The following is a 21,462-nucleotide window of genomic DNA, read 5'->3' as shown; positions in this document are numbered from 1 at the left end:
AAAAAAGAAGTTATGCATAAAAAAAAAAAAACAAAAGTTGAAAAACACCACAGGGTCAGGTCCATCACAGAAAGACACCATTCTAAGACCAATTTCTGATCTAGTTTACATTCTTATTGTCACGATAAACACCATAATCAAAAGAAACTTGGGGAAGTAAAGCTTATAATTCCATAGTACATAGCTGAGGAAAGCCAAGAAAGGAACTCAAGGCAGGGATCTGGAAGCAGCAACTTGAAGCACAGACCATGGAGCAGTACTTATTGGCTTACTTCCCTTCTGGTGTATGCTTAGGTGGCTTTCTAATGAAGAATAAGCCCAACTATGTAAAAGAGCTGCCACCAACTAGAGGATAGGTGGTCACATATCAATTACTGTTGCGTGCTATCCAGCGGCTCACGAGGAACGGGGTATGGCTGAGATGGCAGACTCGAGCTGAAAGAAAAGGAACTAGACGGACAAGAGAAAGAACAGAGCTAAGAGAACCAGGTTCTGATCAAAGCTCAATTTTACTATTCAGTGCACCAGGTTATGAAGAAGGGGGAAGGGGCCCATTCCCGCCAAATCATCCTGGAGTCCAGTTTCAGGTGACCATGTGTTTGGCTCCAGACAAGCTAGGTGGCAGGCTGCAGCAGTGGGAGTGGCAGAATGATAGGGTGGCAGGCTCCACCCTGATGATCTCTTCTTGCTAACAGTGAAACCTGAGCAACCAGGTTTCAGGCTGAGGGGTTGGGGGCCGGGGGGAGGTTACAAATTACCAATCAAGATGGACATGGAAACAGGCCAGTTCCTTCATTGAGACTCTGTTAGATGACCCAGGTTATGTCAAGATGAAAGCATTGAGGACACTTGATGAATTATAACAAACATGGACTGTGAGGGAGCTCTAAGAGGACAACACAGTGGGTAAAACTCTTGAGCCCAAGATGGAAACCATAGTCCAGATCACCAGGATTCACTCGGGAACAATTTTTTATTAAATCTTATAAGAAAGGTGAGGGGGAAATTGGGTACAAGACATTAATTATCACCTTGATCATCAGCCCAGCTTCAGCAACAGAGTCACATCAGCCAATGCTAGGTGAGCTTCCATTGTTCTTGTTCCTGATCTTGAAAACATCCCTTGATCAATAATCAAAAGTGGGCTTTTCTGAACTTCAGGTTCATTTCTAAGATTTTCAACATCAGAGCCGTTAGCAAAAACATCTTAACCTAACTTTACTGACAATCTACTTCTCCAAATTCTTCCTAAGACTGGTGGTCATTTCTAACAATGTACATTTCTAAGTTCTTTCCAAGGGTGGTGATTGAATCATTGATTTTGAAGATCAAGCACTGCTGCTGTGAGTGCCAATGACACTGCCCAGTGAGGGGTTGTTAAGCCCCCTAGAGATTTCATAAAACTCATAGATTATGAGTAGCACAGTGAGAAGGCAGCAAGCAGAACAAATCTCTATGACACCATGAAGCCCTCAGGACCCATAGTTCTCTCAGCGGCCCACCCATGAGGTTGTGCTAACCAGGAGACTGCGTTCTGTGAATTCTAAAACTGTTTTGCTGTTCCTCTTGCACTACCCCAGCACCTATCAAATACTGCTTCCAGGATGTGGCTTCTACATAGACCAATGTTCCTTTCCCAGCGCCTTCCTGTTGACCTTGGCATTGACAGTTCTCTATATGAACGTGACTGAAGCTCTAGACTTCAGACAGGAAGACCAAATAAGGACTGCCAAGGCATTGAGCAATATAGCTACTGAATTCAATAGGGGGCATGCAGGCTTTTTTTAAAAATTAGCAGTCTGCACACTTAATAAATATTCTTTAGTAGGATGGATAGTTGTGTCTTTAGCTGTGAAACAGGATCTGGTCTGAACTTCTTGATTCTTGCACCCCAGTGTCCTAAATGTTGAAAGTACAGGGATATACCATCATGCCCAACTAAAGTAAAGTGTTTTAGGAAATCTGGTATTTAGAACTGTCAGTAACCTTCAGGAGCATCCTTTACTCCAGAACAACAGGAGAGAACGGGACTATCCACTTCCAGAAGATAATCAAGCGTTTGGACTGGGGGTGTCTTTCCTTCACATCATTAATCACTTTCATGTCCTCTTCATCCAGGAGCCAACTGAGCATGTACAGCCTAGTGAGGCTTGGCAGTCGGGACACACATTGACCCAGAGCCTTGATAGTGGTGGCCTGAACTTGAATGCATTCTGGGATATGTCTGCAGATGTTCAGATTCTGTAAGTTTGGTAGGTTGTCCAGGACTTGAAAGAAATGTCTGTATCCTTCCTCGGTAATCTTGTGATTCATGGAAAGATCCAACTTCTCGAGTTTCTGGAAACCTCCACTGGTTGCCACCCTGGCTGGAAGACAAAACACAAATGAAAACAGAACCCAGAGGACATCAGTAATGCTCACAAGTTATTGGAACTACTCTCAACCCCCAATGAAAGTGGGACATGCTCTACATGATGTTTTTGAGGTCAAACTTTGAACACACCACTGGTTGATAGGAAACCACCCGGACAAACAGAAAGGGGAAGCAGACACCAGGAAGTCAAGCACAGGGAGCTGCAGCTGTCTGTGCAGTGTGGACTTCTCTTCTGTCTCACAGGAGGACATATGCCAGGGCAGAGCCCAGGTATGGACCAGGGTACAATACAGGGGACTGAGAAATTGTGTCAGCAGTGTCTCCCTTTATGCAGAGAAGGGAAGGTGACAGTCCTTAAAGCTGTCCTCTCACTGGCTACTATAAAACCTTCTGCCTATAGCTCAGAAGTGACTCCCTGGTTACTCAGAGCAGGGCTCTGAAGGAAATGGAGCTAAACTCATGGCGACTTTACAAGTGAAGATCTAGTACAGCTTTTGTTTCTTTTTGCATTATCTTACCACTTAGCCCAACTATGGGGAAGGTTAGGGTACATTTCACCCAAATCCTGTTATACCTTGAGTGTAAAGAAAGAGGCCCTAAGATAGTGTTTCTTCTATGTCCTGAATAAGGATCTTCTGTGATAGTCAGGGGGTATTTCTCATTCCCTGAATAAATATTCTTCTGAAAGGACAAGAGAACATCTCAGCCCTCCCCACCCATGGCCTGCTGTCCTCTGATTTTCTTGCTTCTCCACATCACATTGCATCGTTATCTGTTGCTATGGTGTGTATAAGTGCAGTTGCCTGGCTGTAAAGGTGAAACATTGACCAAGAGTAAGCTGTCAGTTGTCCATGGAAAGATAGACACTGTTACCACATTGAGATGGCTCAGCAGGTGAGGCCGATGCTCTATGGTCATGTGTGCTACTCTGTATATAAAGAACAAACACAAACTTGGGTGAAAATAGAAAAACGTATAGGATTTCCCCACATGAAATGTCTAGTGGCAAATGCAGCTATGGTGACAGAGAGAGAGCAGCAGTCATCTGTGAGGGCATGGAGGGCAGTGCTGGAGAATGGACACAACTCAGGTTTGGGGCTCTGGGGAAGCTCTGTGCCCTAACCTAGTTGACTGCTACATTGACCAGGATAAGAGGTTGCAGGAAGGTGAGCATGAAGTGGACATAGCTCTACATTTCCCCACAATACACCTGTCGTGTCAGTGTTCAGTTGAGTCAGAGTGTATCTGGTCAGGGGTCTGAAACACCAAGTGTGAGGACAGAGATGTTACTGGGCACTGGTGCAGGGGCAGACACTGCTCTAGTGTACGTGTGAGGCCCTGAGTTCAATCTCAGCACTGGAAAAAGAAAACCACAGACTGAATACTTATACACCTCTCTCTCTCTCTCTCTCTCTCTCTCTCTCTCTCTCTCTCTCTCTCTCTCTCTCTCTCTCTCTCTCATACATACACACTGATTTGGAAAAAAAAAAAAGAGGGTAAACCTTCCCAGTCACACCAGGACAACTCTACATCTGCAGAAGGGCAGGAGAGGAAGCATGTGATGGTGGAAATGAGGAAGCCTTTGGAAGTCTTTCCTGGCTCTAGATGCTTGCAGCGGGCAGCTCCAATGACACCACTGCTTCCACACAAGGGAACCCCTTTCTCTGAGGGAAACTCACCAATTTCAATCACACTGTCATTGTCCAAGATGTGGTGAAAGGCGAGAACTCGGAGACACGGAAGCTGCAGACACTGCTGGACAATCAGTTTGGCCACTTGGTGAATCCCGTCCCCAGTGGGAACGAGCAGTTCCTCCAGGTTCCTGAGAGAACCCAGAGTCTGGGCTGTGAGAGACACAAGAGAGCCATCCTCAGTAGTAGCTCCATCATGAGAGCCAATGACTTACACAGTCTGTAGTCTAGGAGGCCCCACCTAGCACAGGCCCTCCTCATCCCTGTCCTCTCCAAGGGCAGGAGAAGGGGTCAACACACAGGTGCTCCCTGCTGCTCTCTGCTGCTGCTTCCTCCATTCTCCCCAAACCTGTCTCTTTACTCCAAGCTGGCTCTCCATCTTCATTTTGCCTTGGACACAGAGGCCTCCATGACAGTTCATTCTCCTAACTGGCCAAGGCCTTCCCTTGCCATCCCATCCTCATCTGGTACCCCAGTGATCCACTCTGAGGAGAGCCACCCTCCTTGGAAAGCATGGTCCACTACTCTGCCAGTTTGTGCCATCCATCCTTAGCATGACATTCTGTAGATCACATGATCACAATCTCTACTTCAGTGACCTTGCAGAAAGTGTTTACAAGACTTTGTAAAATTAAAACAAAGTTCTAGACTCATCTTTGACTTCCCCCTTCCCGGTGTTCCTTTAAAAAGATAGTATTTAGAACTGAAATTCCAGGATTTGGGAGTTGGCTCAGTGATACCATGCTTGCCTAACATGCTGGATACCACAGCAACATTGAGGGTGGGGGAAGAACCCTGTGTTTTGCCTTCTTGTTCATCTGAAAGCAAAGAAAACTCTGTTGCTGGCAGCTCTATTGTGCCAGTCATGAGAACTCAGCTCTGGGTCTTGTTCTTGCTACATCTGTTCAAAACAGCAAATCAGATGTAAAATCAATTTCAGTATGTACAGTCACCAGTGCTTATATTAGTATGCACAAGGGGACCATTAAATTGATTTAACTGGTTGGCCTGTTTACATTGCCAGTTTTGAGACAGTCTCAGCCCATAGTCAGAATGGCTAGAAGTCCATCCTCCTGCCTCATGCTCCCAGGATCACAGGCATGTGTTACCACTCTCAGCCTCTAGGTGATCTTTCATGAAGGAGTTACTTCTACTTCAAAGAAATCACACGAGTCCTATGCATACAACACTGTTTCCAGCCTTACTAATTAAGCATGACCTGAGCACGTGTGGTCATTACTACAAGCATGCTTTCCAGTCTCTCAGGTGATTCACTAAGGAATGTGAATCTGGGTGACTGGAGATTTGCATGACTGTAAAGGTATTCAGAACTCTCTGTGTTTATGAGTCAGAGCAGGTGAGACAGCTCAGGGGTAAAAAAGCATCTGCAGCCATGCCTGAGGACCTGAATTAGATTCCAGGAGTCGAAATGGAGGAAAGGGAACTGATTCCCACCTGCTGTCCTCTGACTGCCACACACATGCCACAGCACTGCTACACACAAACACACACAATAGATGTAAAAAATACACAAAAACTATGAGGCCACATCGGTAGGTTCCTGCTGTTTGAGCACACTGACTTATCTATCCACTACCCAGAAACAACACACACATATGCACACGCACGCACACACATACAAGTCATAGTCTAAAGGAAAGACAAAGAAGCAAGAAGAAAGTCGAGATCTTCTTATGCACCGTGCACATTGAGAAGAACTGTGAAGATGCAGTTCTGCACCCTATACCCATGAACACTCATTATTTTCACAAACATTTCTTCCCTTGTTTCTTTCCTTCTTTGGAAACAGGGTTTCCTGGCTAACCCTGGCTTTTCTTGAACTTGATCTGTACACTAGACTGGTCTCAAACTCAGAGATCCTATTACCTCTTCCTATGGAAAGCAGGGATTAAAGGTGTGCAATATCACAATGGGCTTCATAATCATTTCTTAACTCAAATTTTTTTAAACATTTCATACATATTATTTTGTTCAATCTGAGTTATAATGGCTTCTTATCCTTAAATAGAAGTTCATATGTGTGTGTGTGTGTGTGTGTGTGTGTGTGTGTGCGCGCACACACATATATGCATCCCAGAAGTCTTTGAAACAAAAAGTCCATATGATTTTGGAGTGGATATGGAACAATAAATGTACACAGTGTCATCGTGACCAAATTCTACTCTAAGAAGCCAGTGAGTCTGAGAATATTGCACTTAATGAGGTTAAACATGAGGATGTGTAGGAGCAGCAGTAATAGCATCAGGGAGGGGGTTTGTGGGAAGGTGAGACTGAGTATCACTATGGAGACCTCCAAAGAGCCAGCCTGGCTGGTGCATGACCCTCTGTGTGGTCACATTCCACCAGCCACAGGCTCCATTTTTAAACATTCTGTCTGTTTATGTATGTACTGACACTTCCCTCTCTTTGTTACTCCCGGAACAACACAGTGTAACACTTGTTTACATAGTATTTACATTATATTAGGCATTGTCTCCCTCACTGGGTCAGGGGCAAACTTTTCTGTACCATTTTATATCATAAAGGATCTTTATGGTTACAGCAGCAGCAGGCCCAGGACCTAACTTCCATAGATGTCAAGGAACAACTGTACACAGCTTGTTTTGTTGTAGGTTCAGAGAAGGAAGAGAAAATATAGATTTAATTATGAAACACTGTTTTATAAACTTACCAAACTTTTCTGATGTTTCCTTATCTGGGAATTGTTGGCTTATAAGATTCAATATCTTCAGAGAAATAAAATTTGGCAAAATGTTAACTAGGAAAGGGGGAAAATTGAGTTAGTTCAGATAGGTTTCCTATAACAAAGAATTTCAAAAACATTGAAACAATATATAACATTCAGACTGAATCACTATGACACAACTAGAGGACACAATTCTGCAAATGAAACATTTAAAATGTAGTTTCTTAACTGTGGCTCATTCAGTGTTGTGAGAGCCTCGCTGAGGTTCAGGTGTGCTCACAGTTCCCAAACATCAGTGGCACTTAGTTCTCAAGTATTTAATAACTCTGTGGACAGGAGAATCTGAGGTCAAGGCTGTACAGTTCTTACCAAAGGGTATGGCTTCAAAGCATCGTCCAGAAAACTCAATCTCTCTGAGTTTCTTGCAGGAAGCAAGCACAGCCATGAGAGAGTCACAATTCGAAAGGAAATCACATTTCAGATGGAAAACATGGAGATTTGGAGAGTTCTGAATCAATTTAACTGGAAAAAGATGAAGGATGTTCAGAAATTAGATAAGACCACAAATTTGACCTGTCAAAGTTGAACCCTCAATGTATGAGCTGCTGGCACACTGATTAAACAGGCAGCGATGCAGTGTCTAGATGTCAAACTACACTGGGATTTTGCTCAGCTTCTGCAACTGACTAGTGAGCAGATGACCTGGGACAAGTTTCTGCCCCTCTCTGGATCAGGTTTCTGTTCCTGTATTTCACCATCAGTGTCAGCTCTATAACATTTCTGTGCACACTGTGTAAGGGTCCTAAAAATCACTGAATGAAGTGATTTTTTTTAACTCAGCAGAAAAAAACTAGCATGCTAGGGTCACCATCATTTCAGAGTGGCCATACAAACAAAAGCCTTTGAGCCCCTTTATAACTGCTTAATTGCTTTTGAGATAACAACAGACTTCTAAAACCTAGAGAATATTCCAAGGAGTTATAAAAACTATTAACTGAAGGTCATCAGAAGATATATACCACAGGTGCAAAGACAGGACATAAAATATTGATTTGGTTTATCTATTTAAAACTTCAAGGACAGCTTAGTTGTGATTTTTAGCTTTCCATAAACTGTTGGGAGTGACCTTGTTTGAACATTAACTGCCTTAAGTGCTTGCTGGCATAAAGTCTTGGCTTCTGTGGGAAAGCACTAGCCCAGCTGAGTACAAATACACATAGATCCTAAAGTCAGCAGAGAACAAATAGCTATAAATCTTGTGAATAGGTGCCTAATAACTCATTCTGTTCTGATCTTCCTGCTGAACTATTTACCCAGTCAATATCCTGGTCCTGGGAACAGGTGCATTATCCAGAGACAAAGCGACCCCCTCTACCCCTTTTCCTGATCCTATGAGTATATAACCTGTGTGAGGAAAATAAAAATTTGTCAGCTTGATCATGACCTTGTCTTGCTGTCTGTTTTTCATGTTTCTTGTCCCCCATTTTTCCCAGGTTCCCCTAAAGTCCCTGTTCGACCGTTGTGCGGGTAAGGGCAATAAACCTGTAAGCTAGTAACAAATGATGAATGTTTAGCCAGATAATTATTCCTAGGGTATATGCATGTAGACATTCTCTGTTTTAAACCTCTTATTCAATTTATGACCTGAATTTATGTGCAAACTCATAGTGAACTTTTATAGCATGCAATCATGCACTCTGAAAGTCTTAACTAGTGCTGAGAGCAGAGACAGGCTTCCCTTCCCCTTTTCTTCCTGAGACTTAGAGGTGATCAATTCCCTGCTAAGACAAAACAAAGGCTGCTTTACCTAGCCTCCCTCTGTTTTACTATGAGGTGCTGTCTTAGTCAGGGTTTCTATTCCTGCACAAACATCATGACCAAGAAGCAGTTAAGGAGAAAAGGGTTTATTCAGCTTACACTTCCATACTGCTGTTCATCACCAAAGGAAGTCAGGACTGGAACTCAAGCAGGTCAGAAAGCAGGAGCTGATGCAGAAGCCATGGAGGGATGTTCTTTACTGGCTTGCATCCCCTGGCTTGCTCAGCCTGCTCTCTTATAGAACCTAAGACCACCAGCCCAGAGATGGCCCCACCCACAAAGGGCCTTTCCCCCTTGATCACTGAGAAAATCCCTTACAGCTGGATCTCATGGAAGCATTTCCCCAACTGAAACTCCTTTCTCTGTGATAACTCCAGCCTGTGTCAAGTTGACACATAAAACCAGCCAGTACAGGTGCTAAACAGGAGACTTCAGCTTCTTGCACCAAAGCAACCCAGACAGGCAGATCAACTACAGAAGCAAAGTACCTTACACTTAGGATGAATAGATAGCACATGGTTTATGGCCTAGTTTCTGAGTGGAGGAAAAATGGAATAAAAAGGACTCTTCAACTAGACTGACACAGTAGGAATTAGGCAGAGTCATACAAAAGGAAAGACAACTCTGAACCATAACTTAAAAGCGTGTAAACATATTTTGACTATGTTTGTGATGGGGGGATCATCCATGTGCTGCAGCACATATGGGGAGGTCAGGGAGAAATTGGGAGAACTTGCTATTTCCTTCTACCATATGGATCCACCATATGGCATTGGAGTTGCTGGGCTTAGCAAGTACCTTTACCTGCTGATCCATCTTACCTACCAACAAAATATTTTAGTTTGCTTCCTTTTGTTTCTTTTCAGACAGGTTCTAATACTATATCTCAGACTAGCCTGGAAATAACTTCATTTGCAGAGCTAGGCTGGCTTTGATGGATGTTGTGACAGTCCTCCATCCTAAGCCTCCCAAATTTGGGGATTACAGGCATGAGTCACCATGCCCCTCTCTAGTAACTTTTTGGCATGCAAATCTGCCATACTGTTCCAGGTTTACATTTCTTTGGTGTTCATTGTTTTTAAAAATTAAGGACCCCAAGGTGCTTTCCTCATTTTGTTAAATGACATGTTCTTTGAAGATAGCTGCAAAGCTGTCTTCAACCTGAGCCTGGGATGGAGAGAAAAGGATAGAAAGACTCCTTGCTTGGCTATTCACTCCAACTCAAAAGCCATGGACTACCTTTGTAAACTTTGTAAACCCTCAAGGTAGAAAAATGGCCAGGCCCTGACCTAAAAGAAAAAAAAAAATCCCTGAGCTTGGCCCATTGATCAGGCCACACAATCCATCCAATCCCAGGCCTCCTTGGAAACCTTGGTCTCCCCCACCACCAAGAAATGCTATATTGAATCTGTGTTCTGCCCAGTTCTCCAATGTTTCTCATCTGAGCAGAGGCAGCCACTCTCCTGGGGTTTTCCCTCTCAATAAACCCCTTGTGTGAAGTTTGCTGTGCAGTGTGACTTTGTGGTATTTCTTGGCTCCAGATCACCAGAATGGCTTTTAGAGGTGAGCTGTAACACTTTTGCCTGAGCAGAGCTTTCTCTGGGGAAGCCTCCCCCAAAGGAGCAGAGCTGCAACACTTGCATTGGGGAAATTTCCAGGCCATTGGAGCAGAATTTTTATAGGGGAAGCCTTTCCCTTCAGAGCTGCCACACTTCCACTGCTCCCAGTCAGATTCCTTCTCCCTGAGCGAGTAGATCTGCATGTGGGACTAAAACAGCAGCACAAGAAGAGGACTCCTCACACTGCTGTGGAGAGGAAGGGTTAGGAGTTGTCAGCTCAGGCTGTACTGTCAGGTCTTCTGTTTGAAGATACACTTTCATTGCCTGATAACCTTGGCAGTCAATGACCTCAGTCCCCCACACACATACACCAGCTGACAATCAGCAATAATCATTATGCCTTCTATTACACAGTGGGTATGAGGAAAAAGCTCATATCTGTAAAGTGCTCATAACGGTTTCTGACATGCTAAAGACTTGGGTTATAAATAAATCTCTGCCTTCTTGATGAATAAGAACACTGATCCCACCCCATCCCATGGACACAGTTCATGCTGTCAGGCCCAGGGAAGTTTTGACTAAGGATGATTTAATGATTCTAACAATTACTGGAAAGGCAAGTAGTTTTACCAGCTGAGACATGAACTGGAGATCAAGCACCATCCTTACCTAGTTTGGAGAGGTCAGACTCCGTGGAGGTTCTGATGGATAACTTCTCCATGTGATGGAGGTTTGGGAACTCTCCAGGAAGGACTGAGAGCACATACGGTTTGCCATCTAGTCTCACACACAGTTCTTTCAGGCCCAGGAACTTGTGCAAGTTATGGAAGAGCTGATCTGGAAAGCAGCACAGAGTTCCAATCACTCAAGAGTCCAAGTGCAAGTTCTCAAGGTGCTTCAGCTATATTCATACTTCCAAGATGAAACTCCTCAGACATCCTAACGTCTGATTAGGAAGCACATGCATGAAGTTACTGCCAGCTGCAGCATCTGCTGATCATGGGCAGACTCTAGGGCAAGCCCTGTGCTGGTCTCTAGACTCACAAAATAAATAAGACTTCTCAACAACCAATAGCATGGCAACTGAAAACAACTCATTTTGCACATCTGAAAGGTTATAGTTCAACTCCTACCTCAGACTTATATAAAAATGTAACCCAAAACCTCTCCTGCAAGCCTGCACATCCTTTTCCAAGGTCTATCAAGATAAGTCTGCCATCCTCCCATCCACTCACCTATCCCCAGGCCTCTAGATCTAGCCTTGATCCCACATCCAATGCCTGAACCTGGTCTAGCCTCCTCTGCCTGTTTCATTACCAACCACTAGGCTTCTGTCATGACCCACCCTGCCTCCAACCTGCTCCTAACTTTCAGGAAACTCCCATGGCACATGGAAACTCTCTATCCAGCCAGTTCTTACACGTGCTTCTCCAGGATAATGAGCTGGATACGTTTGCCTGATGTTCCCCACCTTGCACCCACCATAACAATCCCCATATACTTCCAACTCCAAGCTTATACCAGAATGCACACCAGCTCAGCCTCCTATGTGCAGCTGAGCCATCACCAACCTCTAGGTCTACAACCTCACAAGGGTAAGACTGGTGGGATGAAGAAGAAAATCCAGATTTTGATAATAAATTCAATAAAAAGAGTGACGCACTGAGAAGGACTCAAGTGAAATGAATATGAGAATGAAAACCCAACAGCCCTACTAGAAAACTCAAAGGAAAGACATACAGGAAAAATGAATCAAGCAGAAGACAGAACACAGGGTTGAAAATAAAGTAGAGGATCTGAAAGAAGCAAAGAAGTGGAGTTGGGGACATACAGGAAACCAGGAGAAGATGATAAAAGGAGAAACAGTCTTCCCCAATGAAGAGCACACCAATTGGTTAGCTAATTGTGACCAAATGTGAGCCCTGAAACCATACATACAAGTAGCAATATACAGACTATTCAGGCATTAGAGTAGCTAGGAACATATACACATATTCAGCATGTATATACATACATATGTAGGTAGGTATTATCAATATTAAGACTATATCTATTCATATATATTAACAATTAATTTTTAAAAGATGCCATAAGTTTGAAAGAGCAAGGAGGGGTATGTCGAAAGGCTTACAAAGAAGAAAAGAAAGGATGAAATAATTATACTTTCAACACACAAATTATTTTTTTAAAAGAAAAAGGGTGGTACAGACAGAACAAGGCATGCTTCAGCATATAGCAGGCTGAAATACCAAAGCTCTGCTACTAACAACTACAAAATTTTAAATCAAATATTTGCAATGGTATAAGAACTTAGAAATAAGTTGAATGAAAGATAGAAAAGCCTGAGAGCAAAAAAGACATCTCCACAACTAAGGGCTTCTGTTGTTTGGCAGAGGACCCAATAAGGTTCCCAGCACCCACACTAGGCACCTCACAACAACCGATAGCCACAACCCCAAAACTCTGACACTGCTCTCACACCTCTGAGGACAACTGCACACACACACACATGAGCGCACACGTGCGTGCGCACACACATACACACACTGAAATGAATACTTTTTCAAAGAAATCATTATAAAAATGAAGTCTATCCTAGAAACTACCAAAGATTGCTTAGAACAAGACATAAATATTATTAACCCATATTAACCCATATTCTTCTCTGGAGAAGCCAAACACATGATTCTCCAGCATCATCTTACCCAAAGTCCAGCATTTAACAATAAGAAGCAATTGAAATGCCCTTATAAGGACCTTGAAAGATGAACTACTGGTGGAATATTGTCGTAGAGTAATTAGAACCTGATTCTATGACTCGGGGCATTCTGTAACCCTAAACAGTGTAAGTGTTTAGATCCCATCAAGGAGTTTCACCCATCTAAGCCATGAATGAGAAAACACAGTGTCAAGCAGAATGGTTATGTGAACAAACTCGGGGATACCTGGTAACTGCTTTGTCTTTGAGACCTCGAGAGACTGCAGGGCAGGCAGGGTGAGAAGCAGCTCCTGTTCTGATCTGCTGAGCTCCAGCCTGGACATGGAACACTTGGTGACAGAGGCCTTACTCAGCTCCAGAGCTGGGTGGATGCTTTCTAGGAAGCCACTGCTGTCGGATAAACAGAACTCAATACTCTGTGAAGCTGAGAAGACTTCCATGAGGACCTGGAGCAGTGCTTGATCTGCTGGACCCGTGTTGGCCACTTCAACTTCCAGCCTAGGGATCTTGTATGGCTTGGGGGACAGTTTCCAATAGCCAGAGCTTATTTTAGGTGGCTGTAAGGGGAAGATATTCTTAATACTCTTTATGGTCTCTTCATTTTCAGATAAATTTTTCTCATGTTCCTTCATTTGTTCAAAGGCGGATGCATAGTCCTGATCTATAGTTGGCGGCTGTAATGTTTCAAAACTTTTTTCCATGACTGAATAATCTACAACTTTTGGCACTTTATTTCCATTTATGGAGACTTTCAAACTCTTCACCAGTAACAGGCTTTCTGGGTGGTCCCTAAAGTATTGTAAATTCAGTATTTTCAAAGCCAGTGTTCTCCCTCTAAGGAACTGCAAAATGAATGGAGAACATTCAGCAACCGTGTTGCTTTCATAAGCAAAGTTTAGAGCAATGCTCAATAAATTTTCTGAAACAAATGAAGAGAAAGTTTCAGGAGCTAACAGCCACATTTCCTTAAGTCCCTTCATTATTCGGGAAGTTTCTGGAGGGTGATTTACATAGTCCTCATTTTCAGACATGTTCTCCAGCAAGTCTGTCTCATCCACCAACTGAAGCAAATGAGATACAACTGTTGGCCCTGCCTTTGATGACGGATGGTTAAAGATATACTTCAAAAAATTGTTGTATGTGGTCAAAGCCTTCAAGGCTGAGTTAATTTGTCTCAAATAATAAAGTCCCAGATCTTGGTCTTCCTGCCTATCTGAACTCAGGAGTTCAGTCAGTCTCATGGCAGCGAGAAACTCCTGGAACAGAGGACCTAAAAACCGGTAGACTGGTCTCAGTCTCTGGGCAGTGAATTTGCTCATCAAGCAGGTGGTGAGCTCTTCATCTTCATCAACTCCTGCCTCTACCAGGTCATCACTATTGAACTCAAAGCACGATGAGAAAAGCCCTGTCAAGGCCAGCTGCCCACATGAGGACACGGTGGCCTGGAGAGGCTTAGCTGTTGCTTTGTGCTTTAAGGACAGGTATTGCATATAGGCCTTGAAAAGTGCCACATCCTGAAAGGGCTGGTCAGATGGATTTTCAAACCAGTCAGTACATACTGCTGCCACAAAGAGGGGGGTCTTGTGAATTCCCTGTAAATCTTCATGCCGTCCAAAATAAACCATAAACGCTAGTAGACGTTTTATATTATGGGAGAAGAACTTCTTTAATATATAGACAGTGTTGGATAAGGGAAACTCTTTGATCTCTAGACTCGTATCTAGATATGGGCGGATGCTTCTGACCCTGTTTGTATGCACAGCAATCAATAAGCAGGTCCGTGACAAGTAGTTTTTTGTGATCAGTGTGTGGAGGGCTTGGGGGAGTGAGGCCAGCCCGCTGAAGTCATCCAACAGGAACAGCACCTGGTGTTGTAACTGCTGGATGCTGCTGCTCAGACATGCTTCACTAATGCAGCCTCCTGCCCCTAGGAGTTGGGCACAGATGATGTTGGCCAGTCCCTGGTCTGGCGTGATGGAACTAAGGGAGAGGTAGAAGACCAGCTGGAACCTGTACAACAGGGGACAGCATCCTGATGCCCAGAGAAAAGCTATCCTCTTCAGGAAGGTTGTCTTTCCACTGCCAGTTTCCCCCTCCACACACATGACAGAGCTGAGATTGGAGAAGACCTCAGGGATCGTCAGGGCCCCTTGCACAGGCTGGCTGATGTGTTTTGAAATGATGGACACATCGCAGCTGAGCAAGTGGTCAGTGCCGAGGCTGGAGCACACTTCTGCCAAGTTCATGTGGCGGAAAGTGGCTTTGGTGTAGGTGTCTCTCAACTGCTCACTCAGACTCCTGGCCTCTTGAAACCACTGGGTTTCACTCTGACCCAAGTCTGTGGAGGGAAGATAGGTCCCACTGGATGAACATCTACATCCTTGAGCTTCACTCTGGTCCTGGCCTCTACAGAGAACAGACACAAAGCTGGATGCAGGTTCAAGTTCCTGGGCTTCACTTGGAGCAACATCTGTGAGGGATAGAATGGAGACCCAGTTGGAAATGCATTCAAACATCTTAGGCTTTGTTACACTGTTCTGCCTCTCAACTATGGCTGGCCTTTCCTCCAGTGTCCATGACCTACAATTTGAGGTCCTCCCAGACCTTTTCATAGCATCAGAATGCTGTCCAAGCCTCCCTCTTGGCCTGGGGGATTAGGCAGGATTCTGAAGACTACTCTGTCACCCTAGCTCCCTTCTGAGCTCTCAGGAGACCAGCTTGCTGCACAGTGCCTTTAATGCTGGCTGGTCTGGGTCTGACACAAGGACTCTGTTATTAGTCCTGCATTCACTCTCAGGAAGCCACAGGAATGCTACTCTGTCATCCACACTTCCCTTCATCTCAACGCTCTCCTCTTTAGCTGCTCCCTGGACAATTATAAATACAATTTCCTTTCAAATCCGATGGATGAATACCCAGAATCCCATGCTGCTTTTCAGTGCTTACCCATCACTGTAGAATGAACTGCTACTGCATCATCATGGTTGCTTTCACTTGTGGTTTCCTTTAAAAGATAAGTCATTTATTACATCAAAACTGGTTCTTGAATCAAGATTTGCCACTTTATTATCATGGAGGGCCAAAAATCCTCTCAATGCTGATTGAAGGAAGAGTACTCTACACATTAAAGAGTTAACTTCACACATAAAGAGTGTATACCTAGGTAGTATATGCACCGTATATGCATCCTCGCTATGGGGAGCACTGTGGGAGTACTCAAATTGTACCATGTACAACAAGAATGGTCCTCAAGAGCATTAAGCACAGCCTCTGTCCTTAGTCATTAGTTAAGTCTCCTTACATGTTTACGTCAGACACTGGGATGGATGCAGAAGGATTATTGCACACACACATTTTGAGTAAGAGAGTATCATGTAGTGTAGACTGGTCTGGAATTTCCTGTGTGTCCAAGGGCAACACTTCATTCTCCTTTCTCCATTTCCCAAGTGAAAGGAGCCTCCACACACCCCTGGCTTCAAAATCATTCTTTTTTCTATTCTGGGACTCTAAAAGTCTTACCACACATTGTTTGTTCAGAGCTGAAGACCTCTTTGTGTCTATTAGGGGAATGTCTAGTAGCTGAACTTCAATCCTTCCGCTTACATCATGCACAAGACCTTGGGTTTGATCTCCTCGATTGCAGTAAAGAACAAAAATCAAATAGGAAAGGTGGAACATACTCATAATCCCAGCATTTGGAAGCAGGAGGATTACAGATTCCCAGACAGTCTGCAATTTGAGCATAGCCAAGTTCAAAGTCAGCCTGAGCTAAACAATGAGAACCTATCCCAAACAAAATTTCAACCAAATAAAAAGAAACCTGCCTTGAACATCTCAAAAGAGTAAGAAGTCAAGCATACTGTCCTCCAACGATTGAAGTTGGGGTCCAGGTAGCTTGGATGTTTATCAGGAATAAGGCTGAAAGAATTTCACCAATAGACTTCTTACAGGAGAAGGGGTGGACTGTGTGTTTCATGAAGTTAGATATTGGGTCACCCTCATTCACTGTGAAGTTCCTGTCTATACTTATCACTTGGGAGTACTTTCTAGATACTTGTAGAATTTCCTTAAGTCTGATACATTTACAAATGGCAAGTGCTGTTCACAAAAGTGCTGCTGAATCAGAAGAAGGCAGTGTTCATTACCATGGCTTCTGGAAGTACAAACTGGCTCTGAAGGGCTGGAATCACTTCTGCAGAGGACTTCGGGGTTTGGAGAAGTACACAGCTATGCAGAGGAGAGAAAATCCTTCTGTTAAGAGTTTCCATTGGCTTTTTATAAAACGTGAAGATTCAGGGCCAAGAATGAAGTAGAAAGCTAACATTTTCAGTGATTCTGTCAGTGCTGCACTGTATAAACATTCAGTCAGTGGCTTTCAATAACATAATAAATGTGGTTTGTAAACTATTGGAAAGGATATTCAGGGAATATGTTGGGATGAGTACAGAGTTATTGTCTGTCCATGAATCCAGTTAAGATAAGCTTAACGAATAAAAACGGTAAACAACACTGTGGGAGCAGACACAAGGAGATCAGTAGGGTGAAGTGGGAATTTCTGGTTTGTTTGGAAAGTCAGTTAATGTCAAATGATGTTTTGCTGGGGCACACAGGTGAAAGGATGTCTTGCTAAAGCAGACAGTTGAAAGAATGTTTTCCTGTGGCAGACACAGGTAAAAGGATGTTTGGATATTGCAAACATGTGAAAAGACCCGTGATGAAGTAACATAAATATGACCCTACAGACAGTGGAGCAATGAGCATTGGTTTGGTTCGCTCCGTCTGTCTCACTAACAACTGCTAACAACTGGCATGTATTGGTTTGCCTTACATAACTTTGTTGAGTTCCACTATTGGTGATGCCAAAAAGAAACTTGCCAAAGAACTGCTCGAGAGTTTCCTGCAGCAGCTTGACACTTCCATAGCCTGGCCTCACAGGCCCTTTATTGTTGTTGTCCTTTAAACCAGATGTGTAAATACACTAGGTACTCATAACAGCATGCTGGTTTGTAATTAAAACAAATGTCCATTGATAGATTCTAGACTAAGATTGCCTCCCAACTTACCATCCCAGGGATTGATAAGAAGTTCCCTGCATTCTCAACAATTTCCTACATACTACTTCCAAATAAAAAGGAAGGGGGGGGCTGGAAAAATGGCTCAGCGGAAGAAGACTTAGTGCTCCTGCAGAGGACTCAGGTTTGGTTCCCAACACCCTTATCAGACAGCTCACAACCTCCTGCAACTCTAGTCCTAGAGGATCTGAGGCTCTTTCTGACCTCTGTGGACACAAGGCATGCAAGTAGTGCACAGATACACATGCAGAAAAAGCACCCATGCACATAAAATCTAATACTTAATAAATATTTTTTAAATAAGATGATGACTTATTTAAGAAACAGTGACTGCCAGGAAGTGGTGGCACACGCCTTTAATCCCAGCACTTGGGAGGCAGAGGCAGGCAGATTTCTGAGTTCAAGGCCAGCCTGGTCTACAAAGTGAGTTCCAGGACAGCCAGGGCTACATAAAGAAACCCTGTCTTGAAAAAGAAAAAAGAAAAAAGAAAAAAGAAAAAGAAACAATACCCACTGCTGAAAATCATCTTCTAACTCCAAAATTAGATGGAAATATTTCATTATTTATTTAGTTGTGTATGTATGTATGTATGTATGTATGTATGCATGTATGTATGCGTGTATGTTGAGGATAAGTCTTGCTATGTAACCGAGGCTAGTCTGAAACATGTGATTTAGAAAGAAATGGGCCAAAGGAATCTAGAGGCAGATAAGATAGGGTAATGGGAGGATAGTGGTGAACATGATTGTAACAGGCTGTAATGTGTGTGTGTGTGTGTGTGTGTGTGCGCGCACACACATCATATTATGTATACATTGTGATGGTTTGTATATGCTTGGTCCAGTGGTATGGCCTTGTTGGAGTAGGTATGTCACTGTGGGTGTGGACTTTAAGATCCTCACCATAACTGCCTGAAAGACAGTCTTCTAGCTGCCTTCAGAACAAGAGATGAAATTATCAGCTACTCCGGCCCAATGCCTGCCTGAATGCTGCCATGCTCCCATCTTGATGATACTGGACTGAACTTCTGGACCTGTAAGCCAGTTCCAATTAAATGTTGTCCTTATAAGGGTTGCCTTGGTCATGGTATCTGTACACAGCAGGACAACCCTAAGTAAGGCATACATATATATGTAAAGGTCATAATGTACATATATGAACATGTCATTACTGTATATAATTAATGTACACTAATAAGACATTTTTAAAAGAACATTTTTCATCATTTCTAATATTATAACCATTCTATATCAAAACCAGATAATTATTTAAAACATTAATTTTAAAGTTCAGTAATTAGACTTACATCAGTTTACATCAATATTACATAAGCATTGGATGCATACATAACACTTGTGAAGAGCTAAACAGAGACTGCAGACATCAACACTGTTGCAGATTTTCATGCCTTCAAAGGGATACCAGAGCAAAAGACTCTTGTTTCTTAGTTACAAGTGCTGGATTTTAAAATAGATTGATTTTAGGATAATCCATATTAAAGCATTTAATATAAAAGAAAACTGGATTTCTTCCTTCATGTTTCAGAGACTAAGACTCCATATTTAGACCACTGTGCTCAGGAATACACACTTTACAATGTGCATATACTAATATTATCTTTGAAGATTCTAATTACTAAGTAAAACAACAAATTTCATTCTATGGCTGAACACTTCTAGAGTTGTCTTGTGTGTGGAAGAGAAATGAAAATAACCTTGAAGAAGGGCAGAAAAGTGGGCAAGAGTAAATGAATAGTAAGGGATGACCTAGTGTGCCCAAGTCAGTGCTTCTGTCCCCAGCACTAGGAAAAGAAAACCACTTGGGAAGTCTCAGACAGCAGAAATAGAAAATACTAAAGGATTCCAGAAAGAGAAGAGGAAGACTAGTTTGTAATGAAAATAATCAGAAAGGCATGGGATTTCCAGATATGGTGGCATCCCTCAGTAATAACAGAACTTGAATGGCTGAGGCAGGAGGATCATGGGTTCAAGTCCTACTTGGGCGAGATAGCATCTCTATGATAGTTTGGGCTACATCAAGAGACCCTGTCTTTAAAAGTCTGTATATTGACCCAATCAAAACCAAGATGTTACGATGACAAGAAAAAAGCTGGAGAGGGAGAGTGTCATGGGATCAAGGGACAAAGACATAAGGATATGTGCTTCATAGAGAGAACAGAAGGGTGGGCAGAGACCATCCACAGGTAAGACATGGACAGTGAGGGAATAACAGTTGAAGCACATTCAGTCAAGAGACGACATTTTGCTCACTTGGGAAAAAACTTGGTGTGATCTTCTATTGGGTCGTCACCTTCTGTGCACTTCTCCATGCATCCTCCACAGGAAAAACACTGGACAATACCCTTTTTGCCTAGAAAAGGAATAGGGTCAGTTCAACAGCACATACAGCTGCCAACTCACAGGAAGACAACTCCAGATTTTCTAGGATAATCCTACTTTCATTTCCAGTTGGATTCTGTGGCCAAGTCATGCAGGAGGAAACAGTTCACACAGGACCCTTGGTCCTTCAGTAGGCTGGTCAGCCATAGTCACTGAATGTTCCTATGCAGCACATACTTTGATAAACCCATCATCCTAAATGATTTGCCATCAGATTCTGGAATGGGAGCTCCATGAGAGCAGAAATTCTGTCTGTTCTGGACACTAATGACACACTGGACATTCACAGACAAGCAACTGAAAAGCAAGTGCTTCCTGAGTAAATCAGAAAGAATATACTCATAGCTGGGGTGGGGCAGAAGAACAAATTTAAGAGTCTCTATGCAAGCTAGATTATGAAGAATCACTTGCCCCTCCCCACATCACTGCCAGCTATATTTAACTAGAATCAGAAGCACGTCGTCCATGAGACCTGAAGGCTGGCAAGGAGACAAGCGTTGAGACCATGTGGTAAGATCATCTGTGCCAGTGGGATGTGTCTGTTGGATGAAGTGGCTGCAGAATCCCCAGGTTCAGAGGCTGAACACTGAGGGAGCTATGGGAAACTGAGCCCCAAAGAGATCTACGACAAATGATAAAGACTAAAGGAAGATGCAAGAGGATTCAAATATATGGTCCACACAAAATACTGACTCTAAAGAGATGTTCAGCCTGAGAGCCCTGACTGCTCTCACAAAGGAGTCAGGTTTGGTTCCAGCACCCACATGATGGCTCACAGCCATTTCTAACTCCAGTCCCAGGATCCAACACCCTGTCTGGCCTCTGAGGGCAGCATTGCAGACATGTCACACATACTTACATGCAGGCTAACACACACACACGCATGCCCGCACACATTAACATAAAGGAAAAAACCTGACTCACCTGTGTAGAAAAGGCCAGCTCTGACCAAAGCTTCAACACCCGCAGGTGATTCGTGGGGCCAGTCCTTAAACGTGTCCATCCTTAGTTCTTCATTAGCGAAGACACTGTCATTGCAGTAAGCTTGGGGAAAAGGATGCAGGTGAGACCAGTAGGCTTTGATCTTAAAATTTCAGTCAGTTGTGTACTTGCATGTGTGTG

General features: G+C 43.3%; 1 protein-coding gene across 1 annotated transcript in view; it reads right to left on the bottom strand.

The window, feature by feature from the left end:
* Positions 1–966: 966 nt before the first annotated feature.
* Positions 967–21,462, bottom strand: part of LOC110289217 (baculoviral IAP repeat-containing protein 1a) — a 50,288-nt gene continuing 29,792 nt past the window's right edge. Inside the window, exons 7-16 of the mRNA XM_085830883.1 lie at positions 21,265–21,384; positions 20,212–20,311; positions 17,014–17,095; positions 15,815–15,872; positions 13,095–15,338; positions 10,819–10,986; positions 7,142–7,294; positions 6,758–6,844; positions 4,054–4,218; positions 967–2,366 (exon numbers count right to left, since the gene is read on the bottom strand). Of these exons, the coding sequence (XP_085687009.1) occupies positions 2,002–2,366; positions 4,054–4,218; positions 6,758–6,844; positions 7,142–7,294; positions 10,819–10,986; positions 13,095–15,338; positions 15,815–15,872; positions 17,014–17,095; positions 20,212–20,311; positions 21,265–21,384 (3,542 nt within the window). The 3' untranslated portion in view covers positions 967–2,001. The remainder of the gene's footprint in view (positions 2,367–4,053; positions 4,219–6,757; positions 6,845–7,141; positions 7,295–10,818; positions 10,987–13,094; positions 15,339–15,814; positions 15,873–17,013; positions 17,096–20,211; positions 20,312–21,264; positions 21,385–21,462) is intronic.

This window comes from Mus caroli, unplaced genomic scaffold (assembly GCF_978045245.1).
Source record: "Mus caroli unplaced genomic scaffold, Mus_caroli_1 scaffold_15, whole genome shotgun sequence".
In the NCBI taxonomy this organism is placed as follows: domain Eukaryota; kingdom Metazoa; phylum Chordata; class Mammalia; order Rodentia; family Muridae; genus Mus; species Mus caroli.
The sequence above is the reverse complement of the archived record's forward strand: the minus strand, read 5'-3'. Positions and strand labels throughout refer to the sequence as shown.